The sequence below is a fragment of the Pongo pygmaeus genome, chromosome 18, assembly GCF_028885625.2.
Source record: "Pongo pygmaeus isolate AG05252 chromosome 18, NHGRI_mPonPyg2-v2.0_pri, whole genome shotgun sequence".
Lineage (NCBI taxonomy): Eukaryota > Metazoa > Chordata > Mammalia > Primates > Hominidae > Pongo > Pongo pygmaeus.
Genome location: NC_072391.2, coordinates 26,887,236 through 26,909,192, shown reverse-complemented (window position 1 = coordinate 26,909,192; position 21,957 = coordinate 26,887,236). Strand labels below are relative to the sequence as shown.

Genomic DNA, 21,957 nt, shown 5'->3' with positions numbered 1-21,957 from the left:
CTCATTGACAAAATGAGTTTAACATCCCACAAGGCTCTTGGGAGGACAAAGTGAGATGATGTATGTGAGCACTCAGTAGGCGCTTGCTGTTGTTAACTTAAGTGCTAATGGCTCCCCAATGTGGCTCATCTTGGGGATATTCTAGAACATCTATTCCTTAAGGTTTTGACTACCTTCTTCAACGAGTATGAAGTCAGACCCAAGATTTGTCAACAAAGGCCACAAATCTTGTTCCATGGTAGAGGCTCCATCAACTGCATCACTGGCTTTGCCTCAGTCTTCCCTAAGGCTCCTAAAGATTCTGGGGGACTAACAGAGCAGTGGTAACCATGACCTGAGTGATTCCCTGCTGTTGGTGGAGCAATGCAGATGAGTAGATTCTGTCCAATCTATTTATCCCAGGAAAATGGTAATAACCAACACCAAATTAGTACTTACATGTGCCAGGCACTCTTCTAAGTGTTGAACAAATATTAATTACCCATAACAACCCTGTGAGTAGGTATAATGACAATCCCCCCATTTTATAGGTGAGGAAACAGACACAGAGAGGTTAAGTAATGTGTCAGAGTTGCACAGTCATATGTGGCTGATCTGAGATTTGAGCCCAAGCAATCTGGTGGTAGAGGTTGAGTTGTTTTTTTTTTTTTTTTTGAGATGGAGTCCCACTCTGTCGCCCAGGCTGGAGTTCAATGGTGTGATCTCAGCTCACTGCAACCTCTGCCTCCGGGGTTCAAGTGATTCTCTTGCCTCAGGCTTCAGAGTAGCTGGGACTACAGGCATGCACTACCAAGTCTGGCTAATTTTTGTATTTTTAGTACAGAAGAGGTTGTACCATATTGGCCAAGCTGGTGAGGTTGAGTTCTTAACTGCTATACCCTACTGAGGAGGCAGGAAAAAAGGGAGAGGAGTTATTTTTCCAGAAAAGTGTTTCCTCCTGTATAGGGCTTGTGTTTAAAAAAGCCTAATTTTGCTCTTAAACGACCTGTTAAAAAAACTCCTTGAGTCCATCAGAAATGCCAGGAAAAATGAAAACTGTACCAGAAAGCCCAAGTGTGATGCAAATAAATATATGGCGTGATTTTGATGGACTGGTTAAGTATTAGGCAACTCCATTTGGACATTTTTCTTGGAGTGACTCAGAGATTGTGACACTGAAACCACAAAGAGAAAAATGTAATCTCAGAAAATGACTCAGCTTCACATTGAACATTATCTACATAATCAGAATAAGGTTCACTGGTTTTCAAACTTCAGAATGGATCCGTAGCCCAAGCATGGAAGACGTTGGTCTAGTTACAGAATAGGATGCAATCAGAGTGAATCTTGATGATGAAAAAGTAAAAATACAGCTACAGACATGGGTAGGTGGAAGTGAGGAATGTGAACTTTCTCATTCTATAAAATGGGAAGCTAAGACAGTCTACGCAAGGTGAATGAAAAAAGAAATGAAGATGTAAGTTATTTTAAAAAATTAGAAAGCTAACCAATACAGAGGGAGGAGTAAGTTAGCTAAATTCTCACCTATCATGGCAGGAAGTCAATAGATTATAAATCAAGAAATAGAGGGATGAACATATTATGTAGGGATAAGGATGTAACCACCAGAAGGATTGAATAAAAAATGGTTTAAAAAAGCTTGCTCTGGGCAATAGGACAACTTAGGGTGGGGAGACAACAGTATCTCTGACGTGGATGCTTCTCATGAAAAGCCCTTCCATATGATTTGATGTTTAAAATAGTGTGCATGAGGAACAGGAAACCATATACTGCATGTTGTCACTGATAAGTGGGAGCTAAATGATGAGAACACATGGACACATAGAGGGGAACAACACACACTGGGGCCTACTGGAGGGTAGAGGGTGGGGAAAGGGAGAAGATCAGGAAAAATAGCTAAAGGGTACTAGGCTTAATACCTGATGATGAAGTAATCTGTATAACACATCCCCCATGACACAAATTTACCTTTATAACAAACCTGCACAGGTACCCCTGAGCTTAAAATAAAATTTTAAAAAAGCAGTTATATAATAGAATATTTCAAAGTACTAAATAGGCACCAAAAAGAACAAAGTGGACTTCTCTACTGATGTAGAAAGATCTCCAGGATGTCTTATTAAATGAAAAATAAATGGCAAGTTGAAAAAAATCTAATAAATTCAATTTACATGACAAAAATAAAAACAAAATAATGTGCATGATTAAATGTCTTAATAAATTGTGGGATAATTATAGGAAGATCTCTAGGACACTTTGTTAACTGAAAAATAAATGGCAAGTTGAAAAAAATTGAATAAATTCAACTTACATGACAAAAAATAAAAATAAAATAATATAAAATAATGTGCATGATTAAATGTCTGATAAATTGTTAGATAATTGTTAAAAAGTTGTGGAGTGACTTATGAAGAATTTGAACTGAAAGAAAAAATGTATGCTCCCTAATCTCTTTGATTTGGTGGAGAAAAAAAAGAGAGAGATTTATTGGCTATTTACCAAACTAGAAGTAGCTGTCATTTTGAGGAAAAGAGATGAGTTATAGCGAGGGTACAAAGGAAACCTTGTCTCGTGTACTTTGTTTTAAACATTGATATTGAGAACATGTTTTTGCATTACTTTCATATTATAAAAAGTGTTTTAATTAACAAAATACAATAGGAAAAATATACCACTCGAAAGAATATAATAACAATAAAATATCCAGGATTTCTTTCTTTTTTTTAAAGTTAAAGATAAAAAAAAGAGAGAGAGAAAATGTATAATCACTCAGTGTGTCTTCATGGATTTCTAGGGGTAGGCTATTTCCATGTTCTCTTTCCCCTCTGCTTAAGGATAAGAAACAAGTATCTCTGAGCTCATTTCTATTCCAGCCCCGAGTACTTGAAGAGGTCAGTTCTCCCCTATGTATGCTGCACAAGCCTTTTTGTGTGTTTGGCAAATGTGTTTTGAGCACCTACTGTGAACCAGAGGCACCGTGGGGACTCACAAACCCTAAGAGAACACTTCTCTGACACCCCTGTCATGACTATTCTAGGACTGGTACTCTGCTACAGGAGCCCCAGGCCCTGCTCACCTGGGTGCACTCTATCAGCATCTTTCCTGCACAGTTGTGAGCTTACCAAAGACAGGAACCATGTCTGCCTTATTTTCTGCTAAATCCTCAGGACCCAACACAGGGTCTAGCACATAGTAGCTACTCAATAAGTACATCTGGTGCAGGGAACCCAGGCTGTAGGTCCCCCTAAATTCAAATCACTCACTTTGCATCTCTTGTTGGATCTCCAGGCTGAGAAGGGGAAGCTGCACAGGAGGAAACACCAGCCTGAGCCAGTGAAAGGTGACAATCTGTGAGTTGGGAAGGGGCTGCCCAGCAGGAATGATGATTCTAGGAGCTTTGCAAGATTTGGTAAGGACTAGAAACTTCTACATCAACGTCATTTAAAAAAACCTATTTTTCCACAATGAGAAATGAAATACTGAAAAATAATAAGGGACCACAGACTTGTCTTCAGTGAAAGAAGGAAGACAGTGCTGATGAGGTGCTACTTCACTGTACCCAGTCACAGAGAAGGGCGAGGCAAAAGTGTTAAAAGTCTAGAGCTAAAGTACTTGCTTGAGAGAAGCAAGGGAGGTCGAGGGACAAAGCACTCTTCCTGTCAAGCAGCAAATAGTGCAGTTGAGAAGAAGACTCAGACATGATGAACTCAAGAGCCATTCTTGGGCTCAAAAGCCTTCAGAGGCTTCCAGTTTATTAAGAGTCAAAGTCCTTACAATTCCCTTCAGGGTTCTACATGACCTGGCCTGCACTATCCTAAACTGATCTGCTTCTCTCCTCCTCACTCTCCCATTTCAGCCACACTGGCTTTCTTGAACACTCCAGGCACATTCCTCCCTTCAAGCCTTTGTGCTTGCTGATCCATCTGCCTGGAATGCCCATCCCCCAGTGAGCCACTTGGCTTTGCCTCTCACCTCCTTCATATTTTGAGTTAAATGTCACCTTCTCAGGGAAGCCTACCTTGACCACACTGTTTACAATTTCATCCCCACCCACCCCAACACACCTTCTCTGCTTTACAGTAATTTGGAAGAAGTCCATTGTGCTATGCTAAGATTATCTCTTTCTTAAGCCAATGAGCTGTCACTGCAGCTGAGCCCCAGGGACTCTAACTGGAAAATCATCCTGGGGTGGTCCAGACCTGATTTCCTTGGTCCAGACCTTATTATCTCTTGAAACCCAACCCCTGCCATCTCCCAACTGCTCAGGAGCTAAGCCATCACTCACCAAAGAGTGAAAAAGCAGAAAAGAGCAATTATTATGCTACGCAGCAGACCTTTGGCTCGGATTAACATCATTGCCTCTTGATTTGATCTTTCTATTTTTCTCCAAACACCCAGAGCATTTTGATTGCCTGCCAGATTCATCTTTGGTGAAAAGTAACATTTTGAAAAATCAGGACTTACTTGGTAATACATATTTTAGGGCACGTTAAGCTAATAAACAGCTAATTGGTTCTGCTGTCCTGTAATTTGCAAAGGGTCAAAATGATTTGTAAATATACATCTATATTAACTGCTGTCTGCCAAAACCAATTTCTACAGGTGACGGTAGAATGAGGTGATGGAAGGCACCTCAACAGTTACCTCAATATGGTTTTTTGGATCAGTTTAATTTAACAGGTAAGTATTATTTTATACCAGGGCAGCTATGCATGATGTCAAACAGCATATGGTACACAATACAGAGTGGTGGAAATTCCACTTCCTAAATGTGCAGGTGACCAAATGTATATATAGACTCTTAGCCACAAGGAATAGAAACAGTGTCTGTGGGATTTGTGCACAATATGTCCATACAACATATATTTTCTTTTTTCTTTTCCTGAGTTTGCACCCAGGATATTGAGGGAATTTTAAAACGAGACTGTTAAACTACTCTGGATAATCTTCGTGGATAAAATGGAAAAAAAAAAAAACAACAAATGAACAAATAACATTGAGATTTTCTTTTCTTTCTTTCTTTCTTTCTTTCTTTCTTTCTTTCTTTCTTTCTTTCTTTCTTTCTTTCTTCTTTCTTTTTTCTTTCTTTGAGATGGAGTCTCTCTGTTGCCCAGGCTGGAGTGCAATGGTGCTATCTCAGCTCCCTGAAACCTCCGCCTCCCAGGTTTAAGCTATTCTCCCACCTCAGCCTCCCGAGTAGCCGGGATTACAGGCACCCACCACCACACTGGGCTAATTTTTGTATTTTTAGTAGAGACAGGGTTTCACCATGTTGGCCAGGCTGGTCTCAAACTCCTGAAGTGACCCACCCACCTTGACCTCCCAAACTGCTGGGATCACAGGTGTGAGCCATTGCACTCGGCTGAGATTTTCAAGACTGGAGAGCTAGACTCTCAAACTACAGGCTGCTGAATTGTAAACAACTGTGGCTGGAATTATAGGAGATATTATTAATAGGGTAATTTGTAAGCACCTAAGAGTAAAACAGTAATTGTTAGGGATTAGTATAGGTTCACTAGGAGAAGCTTAAGGTAATTGAATTATCTTTCTTCTGGAAAAAAATTCAAGGTGTATTTATTGAAGATCTACTATACATCAGGCTGTGGTTCTAGGCTGGTGGTTCAGGGAATTGTGGCGGATAGTTTTTTGGGTGGCAATAAGATATTTGATAACATTTCCTACAACCTGCAGGCTAAAAGGTGGATAGATGATGTTGGGTCTTGCCTGCCCAAATCACAGCCTAGCTGCCCATTCCTGACCCATTCAAGCCCAAGGCCAGTAAGAACCAGGCCTGGTGGTACATTTGTCTATTGCAAGTCTGGTGCCTTTCAAAGACGTTTTTGGCTGTCTGAGTGCTGCATGAGAACCTGGCTGCAGATTCTCATCGTTTATGTTACAGAGTCATCCAAGCCCAAAACCTGGAGGTGAGGGTGAGGGTAGGGTTGACTCGTGCCTGACACAGAGTTTAAAGCCCAAAGAAGTCAAATAAATAATATGCTCAAGTTTACGCCTCAGGAAGTGGAACAGCCATGGACCTGATGCCATCCCCACATTGGCGAACACCCCAACTCCAGCGTAGAAGATATGAGAACCTCAAATTGTTTGCTCACCTGCATCCCATCAGACTCCCTGTTCTTCTCACTTCCAAATCATTAGTGTTACCTTTTTAAAGAAAAATTTACATTTGATCTCCAGAGGTGGTATTTCTTTACAGCCTAGTGCTACGATGTCTCAATTTTATTGGCTTTACCATTTATTTTCCTTGACCTTGCTTTCTGGATTTGGTATCAGAATTGGCAGACATTGGGTGAATTATTTTTCACAATATCTCCAGTGGTTGAATGGTTCAGAGCCTCTGACTGATGCTGAGCTCTCCTTGACACAGGATTGAGCAGGTTGGAGGAGACCCAACCCACCAGACCGGGTCCTTAAATTAAGGCAGTGTGGTGTGATGATTAGGGTGAGACTGTGGTTTATATCCCAGCCCTGTCACCACCTAGCAGAGTGATCTTGTGCAAGCTACTTTACCTCTCTGAGCCTCTGTCTCCTTGCTGGTAGAACAGACAACTAGTAGTAGAAAGGGCTATGATGAGGCTCAATTTAGCCTGTTTATGCTAAGGTTTTATCCAAGGGCCCAGAATACAGTTAATGAGAAACAGATGAAGGTACAGTTTAAATCCCAGCCCAGCATTTACTAACTATGTGCATTTTATAAAATGGAGGTAATAGTAGTATCTATCTCTCAAATAAATCAGGACGGTTAAATAGTAATTGTAAAGTGCATTCTTAGAACAGTGCCTGGCATCTAGCATGTGTCTATTAAATAAATGAATAAATGCTCAGGGGCTGGCCCAGATAAGAGGCCAGGCATGGTGACTCACGCCTGTAATCCCAGCACTCTGGGAGGCCAAGGTGGGCAGATTACTTGAGGCCAGGAGTTTGAGACCAGCCTGGTCAACATGGAGAAACCCTGTGTCTACTAAAAATACAAAAAATTAGCTTGATATGGTGGCGCACGTCTGTAGTCCCAGCTACTTGGGTGGCTGAGGCAGGAGAATCACTTGATCTAGGGAGACAGAGGTTGCAGTGAGCCAAGATCACATCATTGCACTCCAGCCTGGGCAACAGAGAGAGACTCTGCCTCAAAAACAAACAAACAAACAAATGAATGCACAATCTACCACAATAATCATTGCTAGGCACATAGAAGGTGTTTGTTAAGTATTAGCTATTAATTATTTTTTTCTAGGCGGGGCACGGTGGTTCAAACCTGTAATCACAGAACTTTGGGAGGCCACGGTGGGAGAATTGCTTGAGCCCATGAGTTGAAGACCATCCTGGCCTGCATAGCAAGACCCCATCTCTACAAAAAATTTTAAAAATAGCCGGGCATGATGGCATGTGCCTGTAGTCCCAGCTACTCATGGGACTGTGGTGGGAGGATCCCTTGAGCCCAGGAGGTCGAGGCTGCAGTGAGCTCTGATTGCCCCACTGAACTTCAGCCTGGGCAATAGAGCAAGACCCTGTCTCAAAACAATTTTAGAAAGTAAAAATTGAGAAATTAAAAATAGGCCTGGTGCGCTGGCTCAAGCCTGTAATCCTAGCACTTTGGGAGGCCGAGGCAGGTGGATCACAAGATCAGGAGATCGAGACCATCCTGGCTAACACGGTGAAACCCTGTCTTTACTAAAAATATAAAAAATTAGCCGGGTGTGGTGGCGGGCGCCTGTAGTCCCAGCTACTCGGGAGGCTGAGGCAGGAGAATGGCGTGAACGCAGGAGGCAGAGGTTGCATTGAGCCAAGATCGTGCCACCGCACTCCAGCCTGGACGACAGAGCAAGACTCCATCTCAAAAAAATAAATAAATAAAATAAATTAAAAATAATTATTTCCCTAGTTACTTGGCGCCTGTTTTTGGGGTTCTCATGGTCCATCCTCTCTCTCTCCAGCTTCCTTGGAAACAGCTCCCAGGATCCATAACACAATTTCACCTGCTGACTGATCCCAGGAAGAAGGGCGGACTTGCCCTGGAAGTGAGCCGCCTCATGCAAATCCAGGAGGCAGGCCAGAGGTGGGGTTCCTGCCTTGTAGAGCGCTCTCTTAGGCTGGAGGGCTTCTAGTAGTAGACATTGTCATTCGTCTGCACCATTTTGGAAAAAGCTTCAGCAGACCCACAAAACGCTAGTCAAATCCTGAATTCTCCTTCTCCTCCTTTATCTCTGTTTTCCCAGAGTCTCACTGGCTCCTCTGTTCTTTGTCCATAAATGTTAGTGCTACTTAGGGTATCATTTTCCCTCTTTTTCTTCCTTGTGTTTTTCTGGCATTTCTTGTGTACAGTCATACCTTTGATTACCATCTATGTTTGGATGACCCTAGGTGTCACCCTCAGTTTCACTTCTGTTCTAAATCTCTCTTTGTGATTTGTAACATTTTGGAGTATGAGACTCTTTCATAGAAGTGCCCATTCATGTATCTTTCATGAAGTTTCATGAGCATACTGAACCTCATCCATAGAGCTAAATGACACAGTATTCGTACCTAGACTCCCAACACCAGCTGCCTGTTGTGGGTCACCCACCGAGTAACCGTGTCTTACAGAGTCTACTGCCAAACTTATATAGTGTTCCTTTCTTTTTATTGTCAGTAGAAACACTGGTTCCCAAGGCTTTCTTCTTTTGTCAGCCCTAGCAGATACTGTTCCCTGTGTACCTGGACAAGGGCTACATTTTCCTGGACACCATGAGAGAAGGGAAAATCAGACCTATGCAAGAATTCTCTGGGAAAGAAAGAATATCTGATTACATGAAGGGTCTGTGATAAAGGCAGATGGTGCAAGAAAAAAGAAAAGCAATTCAAAACTCTTGGGAAAACAAATAATCCTTCTAGAAATAGAGTGTTATTATAGATTCCTACATGTCTCTGCAGTGAGATATAGCAGGGTTTGGCAAACTTTACTTTTTCTGGAAAAGGCAAGATAGTAAATATTTCAGGCTTTGCAGGCCAAGCAGCAAAATTGAGGATATTATATGGAAATATAAATGACAAGAAAGAAAACAAGTTTCTATACATTTTTTGTTGACAACATTTAGGATTATGGATCCTGGAATTTGAATTTTATATCTTTTTTATTTGTCATGAAATATTATTGGATATTACTTAATTTTTCAACCATTTAAAAATGTACAAAATATTTTTAGCTATGGGCTGTCCAGAAGCAGGCAATGGGCTGAATTTGGCCTAGTTGTGGTTTTCCAAACCCTGAGATATAGCTACACATCATAATATATATACACCACTGAGTGAGCTAGCTTGCTTTCTTTTTTCTTTCTTTCTTTTCTTTCTTTCTTTTCTTTCTTTTTCTTTCTCTCTCTCTCCTTCCTTCCTTCCTTCTTTCTTCTTTCTTTCTTTTCTTTCTTTCTTCCTTTTCTTTCTTTCTTTCCTTCTTTCCTTCTTTCTTTCTTTCCTTTTTCTCTCTTTCCTTCTTTCTTTTCCTTCCTTCCTTCCTTTCTTCCTTCCCTTTTTCCTTCCTTCCTTCCTCCCTCCCTCCCTTCCTTCCTTCTTTCTCTTCTTTTCTTTTTCTTTCTTTCTTTCACAGAGTCTCACTCTGTCACCCAGGCTGGAGTGTAGTGGCATGATCTCAACTCATTGCGACTACAATCTCCTGGGCTCTAGTCATCCTCCCACTTCAGCCTCCTGAGTATCTGGAGCTATAAGAGCATGCCAGCACACCTGGCTAATTTTTTTGTATTTTTTGTAGAGATGGAGGTCTCACTATGTTGCCCATGCTGGTCTCAAACTTTGGGGCTCAGTTGATCCACCCTCCTTGGCCTCTCAAAGTGCTGGGATTACAGATGTGATCCACCATGACCTGCAGAGTTTTCAACTGTTAAAATTTCTGAGACAAAGCATGATGACATTATTTATGTTTATTGATGTGTCTCAATTTAGTGGAATATAAACATGCACCAGTTTTAGTTTGGCTTTCAACTGTGTTATATCAAATCCTTCATTTTCTTAATGACAATTTAGGCAAATTTCATAACTTCCCAGTCACTTTTGGTTGTTAAAACTTCCAGTTTTGTCTAACATTTCAAATTGCATGTTGAATTCAAATCACTATCCCTGCTCCTTCCTCCTTTAGATTCTAGCACCTTCTGTATATATGTTCCTACAGGGAGCAGGAAGAAAGAAAAGGCCAACATGCCACTTCACTTAGCTGGGTGAGGCTGTAAACCTTTCTTGTTTGCTGTCACTGCTTCTCTGGCTAACATCAATGGCCAGGCACTCTGTGTAGCAGGGATCTGCATGCTGACTGTCTTGTGGAGTTACATGCATTGGTTATTGGAGGGTCCTATGGTACCTTCCCACTGCAACTTCCTTTCCTGGTATGGAATCTCTGACTCTGGTCTAGTCTTTTCCATCCTGCCTGGCTCCTTCCACTGAAAACGTACAGCCCATGTTGCTGAGACTGTAGTTGACCCATACAGTACCCTGCAAACATTTATTATAGACCCTCCTCCCTTTGGATAGACTCAGTTCTGAACCAAGATGCATGGTTTGGTGAGTGGAGCGTGGGCTAACTCTCAGCCCCTACTCAACCCCTCGGCCAGGCAGCCTCATATAGGGCAACATCTTCACAAACATTGTGCAGCCGGGTTAGAGTTTTCTTGGTTAAGGGGCTGCTCTCTCAGGTGAGATATGAACACAATGGTGGCAGCTCAGCTGCCCACTCCCAGATCCAGACCACACACAGAACTTCACCATTCCAAACAGGCTACTCCACTCCCATGCCTCCTCTTAGCTCTGTTGTTCCCTCCAAGTCCCTTGCTGAGGTGGGCACATGAGCAGCCATGCTGCTTAAGCAAGTGTCCAATCCAGCACTCAATCATTATGAGTGATTCTTCTTGGAGCCACAGGTACCTCGCTGAGGAACTAAAAGTATTGGGAGGAAGGAGAGAACTTGTATAAGAAAGCTAACTTATTGTTTGTTTTAGCAAATGGATCTTGTGTAGAAATGCATAAATCAAGAACTAGTGGTCAACATGTTATTTAGAGGTAAGAAGAAATGAAGGAAACACAAGAATTAAAACAGAAACAGTTGATGGCACTTGCTACTTTTATTTCCCCATTTCCCAGGTAAGTAAATTAACGCTCAGAGGGTAGGCAACTTTCAGTGTCTCACAGTCAGTAAATAACAGGATCCACATAAGCCCCCAGGTCCACCTGCTCCCAAAGCCCCTGCTATATCCCATATTCTCTGTGGTCTTTCATTAACTTATTAAAGGCCTATTTGTTCCTACATTGAAAAAGTGTGCTGTGGCAGGGTTATGAGATGGGAGAAAATTAAAACAACCTTGGGGTTTTCTACACTTCTGTTTAACCTCAGAAACATTGTTTTCATCGGGTGATGCTTCCATATGTCAAAGAAATTTTAAATTATTAAAAACATAATTCTCCTAAAATACATAGCTCATGTCAAGTTTTGTTCAATTCAGCAATGAGGAAACCAGCAGAATGACAAAACTAGTTCAAAGGAGGATGTTCTATTTTTTTTCAGTGAAAAAAATTTTGAAATAAGATTACTAAATTAATATAAAACTGAATAATATTCAGGAAAGGAGAGAATAAATCCACAACATTTGGGGTTATCTCCTCTAATGAATGAAAATCACATGCACATCTACTGAACAAAAAAATTATGTGCATTTTCTCAGTTTTCTACAAGTAAATATCTAACTTTGTAGCAACCAGGCCTGAATCTGTACTAAAAGCTGAGTCAATCAAAGTTACATTTCCCCCAAGGGTCAGATGACCCCTTGGGTAAGCTTGTTTCACTGTGCTCTATGTAAACATTAAAAGAACACAGTCATCTTTTTGCCTAATTTCTCGTTTTGCTTTTTCTTGACACACACTAGTTATCCATATAAATAACCCACACTGGTCACCCAGCCTTGGAATGAAGGTCACTTGCCTTTATTCTAATCCAGAAGATAAAATTTCAGAGATTGAAACAACTGAAAGTATTTTCAAGGCATCCACTTCCTAAGGTAGGTGGAATCCCACAGTCAGGTAGAAGATCGAGTTTGAGGAAGAAAGAAGAGGAGTAAGTTTCTTTCCACCGATGATGATATGACTGGGAATGAGATTTAAAATATGTAACAACCAATGGGACACAAGACCAGACAATCAGAATGAATGGTTTTGTAGGGCCAGAGCAAGGTCACAATGACATCTGTGGGGCCAGGTCTTCACCCTTTACCTAATGGATCTGAGCAGCCCCAGTAAGGGCTAGGGTGGGTGCAGTGGTGGTGGGGAGTTGGTGAATGACTTGGGCCAGTTGTTGTTTATCAAGACATAGGAAAGTATTTTAACATTTTAACAACCAGTATGGCACTATGGACACATTTTGTCTGACTATTAGTCATGTTCATACTCCGATCTCTACCACCTGCCCAATCCTGACTCAACCCTCAAACACAGTCAGGGTCACTCACTCCCATCCTGCCTTAAGACTCCAGCCCATTTTGCTCTTCCATCTGCCTCTCAGGCTTTAGTGGCAAGGAGGAAGGATACAGAAAAAGGAACTGGGAGAAGGTCAGGAGTAGGGAAGAGAGTAAGAGAACTCCAGCACATTCTGAACCCATGTCTAAGGGAGGGTGCAGCATTAAATCTAGGACTGCAGGTGCAGAAGTGATGACTGGGTACTGTTTCTAAGTTTTAGGGGTAGAGCAGTGCCCCAAAGACAATAATCCCTGTCCTTACAGATTCTACATTCTACTTGGGGGGAGACAGGAGATATGAAAAGTATGAGTTAACACATACAAAAGCACCTAGCACAGACCTTGGCACATACAGAATAGTTAATAAATGTTATGTCTTTTCCTCACCTCCTTCCTCAACCACATCTTTGCAGCTTCCCTGAAGGTTTCCAGACACATAAATAAAGCTGAAACCCCATCTGGCTGAAAAAGTCAACCATCTGGAGTTTTGGAAATATGGGAGAACTTCTAATGACTGGCTAATTTTTTTCTCCAGTTTTTCAGCCAGATGTTTGATGTCATCCTGGCCCATCTGTAGCAGAAATATCAGTTATTGAACCTCTTCTCTATAACTTTAAGTTCCTTGTTTTAAAATCCTAAATAAGTGGGCTTTCTTTTCTTAGTAAGTATTTTTTAATGAATTGAAAAAGTGATTATTGATTAATAAAGAGTAATTCAGGAATCAAATATAAAAACATCAGAAATTTATATTAAAAGTGCCATTTAGGTAATTTACAAGGCCGAAAACTGGCAGCCCATGTGCCAAAGTCAGCTACAAGATAAATTTGGTTTGGCTAATATCATATTCTTAAAAAGTTGAAAGAGTTGCCTGCATTTTAAAAATCAAGATATTTTACATCTGGCTTTTCTTTACTTGGAATATTGGGCCACACTTGGTGTCTATTTCTCCGAGGTAAAAATCAACTCAAGCCAAGTAGCAGTCATCCTTCAGATGAGGCTTGTGTTTTCCAGTTTGCCACAGTCCTCACCACTCCCTATTGCCCCACACTGAGACCAAGTTTCAGTTACCATACATCTTCTCAAATCTACTGTTACCCGCCTCCGAACCTGCTGAGAATTGAGCTAAGAGGATTGGGAAATGCTTGTTTCATACTTTACATTAGCTGCCTCATCTACACAAACATTTGGATTTGTTACTCTCTAATCTTATCTAAATTTCTCATTTTAGAATTGGGTAAACTAAGGTCCAAAGAGGGAAAATAACATTCACAATTCACATAACTGTTAGTGATGGAAATGGGATGAACACTTAGGGTTCCTCACTACTAGCCTGGTGGTCTTTCTGCTATCTAAATACATCGCTTTGATTGTCTCCAGGACTTCACGAGGTTTTCTTAATGAGATAGTCACATATTGAACATGTTCTCATTCAAATTCACAGTCCACTATTGAAAACACGCAGCAGGTTAGGGCTCTACTTTGTGAATGCCTCCCGTGCTTTCCAGATAATGAGTCGGGTGTTCGTGTTGGTTTCCCAGTGTGGGTGTCTCTACACAGGTCAATTGTCTCTCCATGCAAACGTGTCCTTTGCTGCCTCTGAGTTTGTGTGTGTCTGGTGGCTCCTGCATCCCTGCTGATGCTGCACAGGCACAGTGAGTGCTCTGAGATATGAAACTTCTGAATGGAAAAACCCATGTGCCTGGGCATTTTCACAAGCTAATGTTTGTACCATTAGCAGGCTACCCACCAAAACATGAATTAATGTTTTCTAGCAAATACTCAGAGAGGCAGCATGACTAAGGTTAAGTATTACCTGCTGAGTTTAGGTGTGTGACCTTGGGCAAGTTATGTAAATTCCCCAGGGCTCAGTTTCCTCATCTGTAAAATGAGGGTAATAATAGTACCTACACCACAGAGCTTCTTTGAAGATGAAAGAGTTAATTTTTCAAAATTCTTAGAACAGCCTGAGCACATAGTAAGTGCTAAATGTAAGGGATATTCTGTAAGTTAGCTTATTTTTTCTTAGGTATTTTTTAAGGGTTGAAAAAATGATTATTGACTATTAAAGAGTAATTCAGGAGTCAAATATAAAAATATCAGAAATTTGGATTAAAAATGCCATTTAGGTAATTTACAAGGCTCAAAACTGGCAGCCCATGGGCCAAATTCAGCTACAAGGTAAACTTGGTTTGGCTGATCATGTCACTCAAGGAGGAGAAGAATATAACTTACCTACAGAAATGAAAACTGGAAACATCCTTCTCCTCCCTGAGTGATGTGATCATCCTTAAAACATATAGTCATCCTCAGGCCCAGTGCAAATACCAATACATGTTGGCTTTAACATCATAATTGCTTGGAGCACCTTTAGAAAACTCAGATTTTCGTGGTCTACCTCACACCTATGCAAGCAGGGAATCTAGTTGTGGAGCCCCTGATAATCTAATTTTTTTAAAGTTCCTCATGAGAATCTGATGACCAGCAAAGTTGGGAAAAAATTGATGTAGTTTGCTTATTCTTGAATATTTTTGCTGTTGGAAGACCCATAACCTCCCAAAGCTTCCCATTCCACATTGGATAGTTGTTTATATTGAGGTAAAACCTATTTTCCTCTAGCTCCTACTTCTACCTCCTTGAGGCCACACAGAACATTTCAAATCTCTCTTTCATATGACAGCCCTTCAGATATTTGCAGACAGCTGTCATGTTCTCCTTGGCATTCTCTTCTTTTGGATAAAATAATCACATTGTCTCATGGCTCTTTAAAAAAGTACAGGAGAATGAACTTTTCTAATTTGACCTCGAAGAAAATGGAGCTACAAAAACCTACCAGTTTTCATTTGACACTTAAAGGACCAGAAAATGAGGATTTTGAGGCTCAGGGGTAGGAAAGAAATACTGAATGGGAAAGGACTGTCCATCTTCGTTCTAGCAAAGGATGGAAATGCCTGGGATGGATGCTACCAACTGCATGTGACTTCCCATGCAGAAATCAGAGGCTTCTGCAAATTCCCCAAACACCTGATGTGTTTAGTACACATCTTGGCTTCAAATTTCAGCCGGGACCCACTTAGGTGTTAATTACATGGGTGCAGCCATAGCTAATATTTTATTGTGATTCATTGTGATTTGTGCATCTTACTGTATTTAATACTTCAAAAAAGTGAACAACAACAAAAAAAGCCAGGCCAAGTTGTATGGGGACTGCAACACATTTTCTCAATAGAATTCACCTGCCCAAGGATGTCTTCAATTCGTCCAATTCCTTCTTGATTCAATTTCTCACTTCTCCCACTAAGCCTACAGAATGCCTGGGTGGGGTTTCAATTCCTTGTACAAACTGTGGGTGTAGGACATGATGTTGGAAAAAAGAGAAACCATCAGTTGAGAAATTCTTAGCAAGGGTTCAGAAATTTAAGTCCTACCTCTGCTCTTATAGATATATGTATTTTTTCATAGATCGTAATTAGGGACGTCAAACTTCATTTTTAATTGTGCATTCTCAGGTTTGATTCCCACAGGCAGAAGAATTGGAAATGGCTAAAGCACTGTATACATATGTGCCATTTTTGGCTTGGAGGAACCTTAGAACTTTTATGCCATCTCTAGAACCATGTAGATATCGCAACATCCACCAAATCAGTTTTACAAAAGATAATTCAATTCCTTATGGTCAATATAAGAAAGGGAAATATGGAATTTCCCTAAGGTAAATGACTTCACCATACCCAATCACAAATGCTCACAAGTATCCAACTTTTGTCATTGTTTAGGAAATAATTATTCTAGAATTTCTGTCAGTACATTGAATACAGTATAAGCTTTAGATAGTGTTAATTCAAGACCACCTAATCCAAACGTATCATTTCCCAGATGAATAAACTGAGAGTTGGAGAGGGTAAATGTCTTAGCCAAGGTCACAGCGATACTTTGCAGCATTACCCAGGTCTTCTGACTTCACATGATCCTTGCTGCATTAAAGGTAGCCCTTTCCTACCTGGGCTTCCCACCAGTTGCAAATTTGTGTTAGAAACAGAATCAGTTGTAGTAGCGCTACGGTCAGGAGAGCAGTTGTTCAAAGTGTCAGGACATGGGAAAAAGGCCAGAGAATGATGCAATATTACACTGGCAAGTGATGGCATAGCATGATTTCCCAAGCGATTTACATAAATGCAAGTTCTCAAGAAGCCTTGACAAATGCCAGCCAGTGGAAATGCAGTGTGAAGAACCAATGGCAAGCAGGGGAGGGGACCATACAGGAAACCCACATTTCCTTGCCCACCACTGTGACAAGCTTCACAGATTTCTCGGAAGCCTAAGAAAACCCCTACTGCCCCTCTAATCCAGTGACTTCCCTCAGGCACATAGGCTCCAAAGAGCTTTGATTTTCTTCCTTATCTTTCTATTTACTCCCAGTGATATCCAAGCATTGCCTACTGGTGCTGAGAGTGCTTCTGGTGTGGCAAAGGCAAGTTTAATAGTGTGATAGGCTACAAAAGGGCTTTATATTTTTAAATTGCTCTGTCTTCTTCATTATAATTTATAACTACTCCCCTAATTTTTAGAGCTAGAAATGATGAACTGCAATTCTTGGAGAATCAGTCTTTTGTAAATGTCATGGAAATACCTTTTTGGGGGTTTGGGAATGATTTAGGAATGAAGACAGGTGGATACAAAATACCAAGACTTCAGTTTTGTTGTGATCCAAACTAATAAAACATGTATCAATTAGGATTTTTTTTTCTTAAAATGTGTGCATAGGGTGTGGGTGGGAGTAGGGGATTACATATGTTACCCTGTTACTGATTGGCAGTGGGAGTTCATGACAATATCTAGTTAGAACAAACTCAGGAGAAACTGATAAGTCTATGTTGAGAAATAAGGAAATAGCTCAGAATGTGCCAGACCAGGTCAGGATGTCTCTCTCTCCCTCTCTCTCTCTCTCTCTGTCTCTCTCTCCCCTCACTTCCTTCCTCTTGTCCCTTCTCCTCCCTTCCCTCCCCCTCCCTTCGAAATCCAATTTAAGTAGAGTTAAAGACCCCATCTCAAGCCAGAGATCCAAGCAGTTGACAATATGCCTAGGGATTTTGAATTTGAAGACTTTTCTAAACTGCAGAAGCTGTCTAGAGTGTGACAAAATCTCATCTCATGAAGCTTATACTAAAAACAATCAACAAGACCCAACCCCTTTAACCCACATGGCATCAGTCTTGCTGTTAACAGAGTCTGGGCACCTGCACATTCTCAGCAATAATTTGAACTACTCTTCTTTCCTTATCACCATTTCCATCTCCCCCACACACCCACCAGAATATCAGAACTGGATTTTTCAGAGCCATTGAGAGGAAATTGTAAATACCTTCTAGGCAGCAGGTCCTCCACAGCCCCGAATGGGTCATTACTTCTTCATTCTTCCTGCTGGTTTCATTATCACTTGTAGATTTAGTCCTGCACACACCTCTGGAATATAACCAGTAGTCCGTGCCCACTGCAATGGTCATTAAACTAAAAGCTGCAAAGGCTCCCACAGTGGTGATCAACATCTGGATACCTCTGTCACACATCCTCATAATTCTTCATGGTACTCTGGACGGCTGGGGGTTGGAGGGGGAGAGTCAGTGCCGGAGGGGAAAATCACTCTGCAGCCGGGTAACCTAGTACAGGCTCTTCCAAAAATTCAGGTCTCCTTTTGTCAGCATCCACAGGGACTTTGGGAAAGCTGGGATTTCCTGTCTGGAGCTCTCTCCAGTTCCCTGGGTCGCCTATGGCCCTCGGAAGGGTGCAGGCTCCGGGGGGTTGGTCCGCATCACTGCTGCCTTCTGAGGGTCCCTGGGTTCCTTTCATTCCTCAGGAGCGTGGTAAAGACGAGGGTCCGTGCAGGGCATGGCTCCGGAGCCTGGAGCTGCCAGCTCGATTTGAGATGCGCCTGGCTTCTCACAGCCCCGGGAGATTCAAGGCAAAGAAACCCAGAGAGGTCTCTGTGTGAGTGTGTGTGTGTGTGCGTGCGTGCGTGTGTGTGCGAGCGCGTGTGCTGGGGGTGAGGGCGGATGGCAAAAAATAGCACTGCTGGGAGGCGAGCCGCTGAGAAGAGTGTTCACTGCTTCCACAGCCTCGCAGGAAAGCTCTCCGCCTGCTCCCGACACCCCCGCTCTAACTGGAGAAAAGACAGAGTCCTGGGGCGGGGGCCGGCTGGTTTCCCTGGGGGCGCCAAGGTCCGTGGTGCTGAAGGGACAGCTCCCCGCCTGTTGCCCCGCCTCCGCCGTCCTAACGCCTAGGCTTTAAGGTCCGTGGTGCTGAAGGGACAGCTCCCTCATGCAGCTGCACACCTCCGCCCGGGCTAGAAACCCGGGGTGCTAAAGGGTATTTCTTCCCTCACCCCGCCCTTCCCCCGTTCCTTCCCGGGTCAGCCAGCCGGCTCGGCTCTGCTCAGTCAAGCCCACTCTCCGCGCAAAGTTTCAGGAGCCGAGGACAGTCAGCGCCCCGGCTCCTGGGCGCTGCAGCACGACCCAGTTCCTCCGCTCTGGGAAGGGTTAAGGAAAGGGGAAGGGGAGCGAAGCCCGTAGCGCACTCTGGCGCTCCCCTAGCACCCACCCAACGCGGCATTCTTCAATCCTCCCTTTCACCCCATGAGCCACGCAAGTTTGCCTTTTGCTGCGGGCACCACTGGAGCCCACTGGGGAAAAAGAAGACCCGAAAGACCGAGTCTTCTTAAAGGCACCGGCAGCTCTGGAGACGGCTGTATGGCTCGCTTAGGCGGGCAAAAAGTGTTGTCACAATCACATCTGTGTAGAGTCTGTCTCAATTTGGTTCCCCAGCAAACAAACCAATATGTCTACCCTCCTTTCTCTGGAGCTCTGGTTTACACCGGAGACAACCTGCTCAGATCAGACCCGGAACTGTTCATATATATATGATCATGTATTCCTAAAAGATGGAAGAAGCTAAATATATATAGACTCTGTCATACACATATTAGGGACCTTGGGCAAAAGACTATAAGATTTTGGTCTTTGAATACGTCTTTAAAACATTTTAACACATCTACATTGAAGGGGGTGATGGATTCATGGTGGGAGAGTCACTGAAAATGTTAGATTTTCTTCAAAGGTCTCTGAGATATTCATTTGTTAACATTGTTATCTAAGTCAGACCATGAAGCAGGTGAAGTTAGGTCTGCTTGCTTGTTAGTCCAAAGTGCAAATGGCATTGCACACCTGAAAGCTCTCTTCCTTGGAAATAGCCAGTATTGCAAAAGACCAGCATTTAACCAGCTTTTTATTACTATGTATTCTGGCATATGCATGGGCACACACCGAGTTGACTAGAAACAGCCCACAGAAATGCCCTTATTTTTTTTTTCTTATGGCATCCTGGGACTGATATCCAGAGGTCAGGAAGTTGGAAATGAGGCTGCTTGGGTTGTTTCCGCAGTTCCTGAGATGTGTCCGCAACCAACTGTCATGTTTGAACGTTATTTAGCTGGACAGAAATATAACGGGAGGTAATCGCAGACACACATACTCCCCTGGTGCCATCTCTGGCTGCCTGGGAACTTCTATTCAGGTGACTGGATAGCAGCAGTATATTGAAGGGTTCGCAAATGCAGCTCACAACTTCTTGGTGACTTTGCTACTTTCATTTTGGTGTTAAGATTGAAGACTTTATTCTTGGTGTTAGATAAATACTCATGTGCCTGAGGAAGTTTGAATATATAGCTGTGGAGTGATTGTGTTTGAATGCTCACCTGTGCTATGTTCAGTTTAGTTATAAATTCTGAATGCCTGTGAATCTGTCATAGAAGTAAAGCAAGTATGAAATGTATGTTTGTACCTGCAGACAGTGTTATGGACCATGTGAACATATTTGCTGCAAATGCCTAGCATTTTTGCTACGCATATGCATACATATTTGCCCATGTATGTGTATGCATGCACCTGTGTAGGTATAGTATAGATTTGAATATGTAGGTGTGTATACCTACGTGCATTTAGTTGCATATGCATGTGTCGTGGTTCACAAACACTGATTTATGGACAGGAGGTAGAAATACTGAAATCTTGCCACATAATCCACAATGGAATGGATAAACTTGGGGCCAGGACCACAGCCATACTCCAGAAGAATGACAGAAGATAGTAGGGAGAGGATACACGATGGCCCCTACAAGTTTTTTAGTGTCATTTTCTTTCCCGAAATGAAAATTTGCATCTTAATAAAAATATCCTGCCTTGATTATTATTACCTTTCTTTTTTAAGGGAAAGCCATATGTAACATGGAGGTGAGGTTGGTATTTCTTGGGAGGGATTAATTCAGTTAGCAAAAATTTCCCTCCCCACTCTCAGAAAGTTAAATAAGATGAAATAATTAATAATGATCAAAGCAGTCATTTCAGGATCTGTTTGATTCTTCTCTTGCTCGGATAGAAGTGAGAAAGGTCTTCTTTCAAAGAAGGACCATGTTGATGAAAGGTGAGTGAGCTTTGGGCTAAGGGACAGTATGCCCCAATCTCTCCATTTACCAGACCCACAGTGGAACAGCAGCATCTTCATCTCCACCCACTTAGCTCTACAACAGAAGCCCAGACAAGCAGACTATGGTGCCCAGGGGCCCAGCAGAAGGATAGTTGGGGGAAAAGGGTCAGGAGCTCAGATAGATGAAGGTAACAATTATGGGTCAGGATGCACCCAGTTTTGCTGAATAAGAGAAAGGGATACATGTGATAAAACTGGAGCTTTGTCCTGAGCCTCTGACTTGGTGAGGCAGGCTCATTCTTTGGAATTGCAGTCCAGGGCCAACCTGATCACTGTGGGAAGTCCCGAGCCTGCATGTGGAGCAAGTCAGAACAACTGAACGGAGTGGGAGTGTGGAGGCAGGGAGGCCGCAGTTAGTTCCCTATCATGCCTCCCAACTTACTAGGTGGTGACCTCATCCTTTCATTCAATTGAATGTGTGGGTGTGTGGACCTGGGTGCGTAGAATCTGCTTGTAAGGCTAGAGATCGTTCCTCATTTTCACCACTAGAGGGCTCTTTCAACAGATCAATAAGGGACCCAAGAGATTCAGAGCTCTGTCCAGGGAGGGTTGGAGCTAGACTCCCGTTTGCTAATAGCCCTTTCTGATCCCACTTATCTGGCAGAAGACTAGGAGACATTTAGACATCTTGCAACTGATGTCTGATTCTCTTATTAAGACTTTTGTTTTCCTCTATTGGGCTGTCAGCTAGTGAAGTAGTTCACACGGTGTATCTATTTATGCTTTTTCCTGTCCATCTTCTCATACCTCTGGAGGGGTCAGTGATCCCTGTAAATGGTAGTGTCATTTAGGAAGGAGTACTGACAGTTGCTTCAATTCAACAGATGCTTTTCGAGTGCCTACTATGTGCAAGGCATTCCCCTATGTGCTCAGAACCTTGGAGAATACAAAGATATGATTCCCATCCCCCAGGGAGAAGATTATG

General features: G+C 42.3%; 1 protein-coding gene across 1 annotated transcript in view; it reads right to left on the bottom strand.

The window, feature by feature from the left end:
* CACNG3 (calcium voltage-gated channel auxiliary subunit gamma 3) overlaps positions 1-19,096 on the bottom strand; it is a 109,275-nt gene extending 90,179 nt beyond the window's left edge. Inside the window, exon 1 of the mRNA XM_054454156.2 lies at positions 17,860-19,096. Within this exon, the coding sequence (XP_054310131.1) occupies positions 17,860-18,070 (211 nt within the window). The 5' untranslated portion in view covers positions 18,071-19,096. The remainder of the gene's footprint in view (positions 1-17,859) is intronic.
* Positions 19,097-21,957: the final 2,861 nt, after the last annotated feature.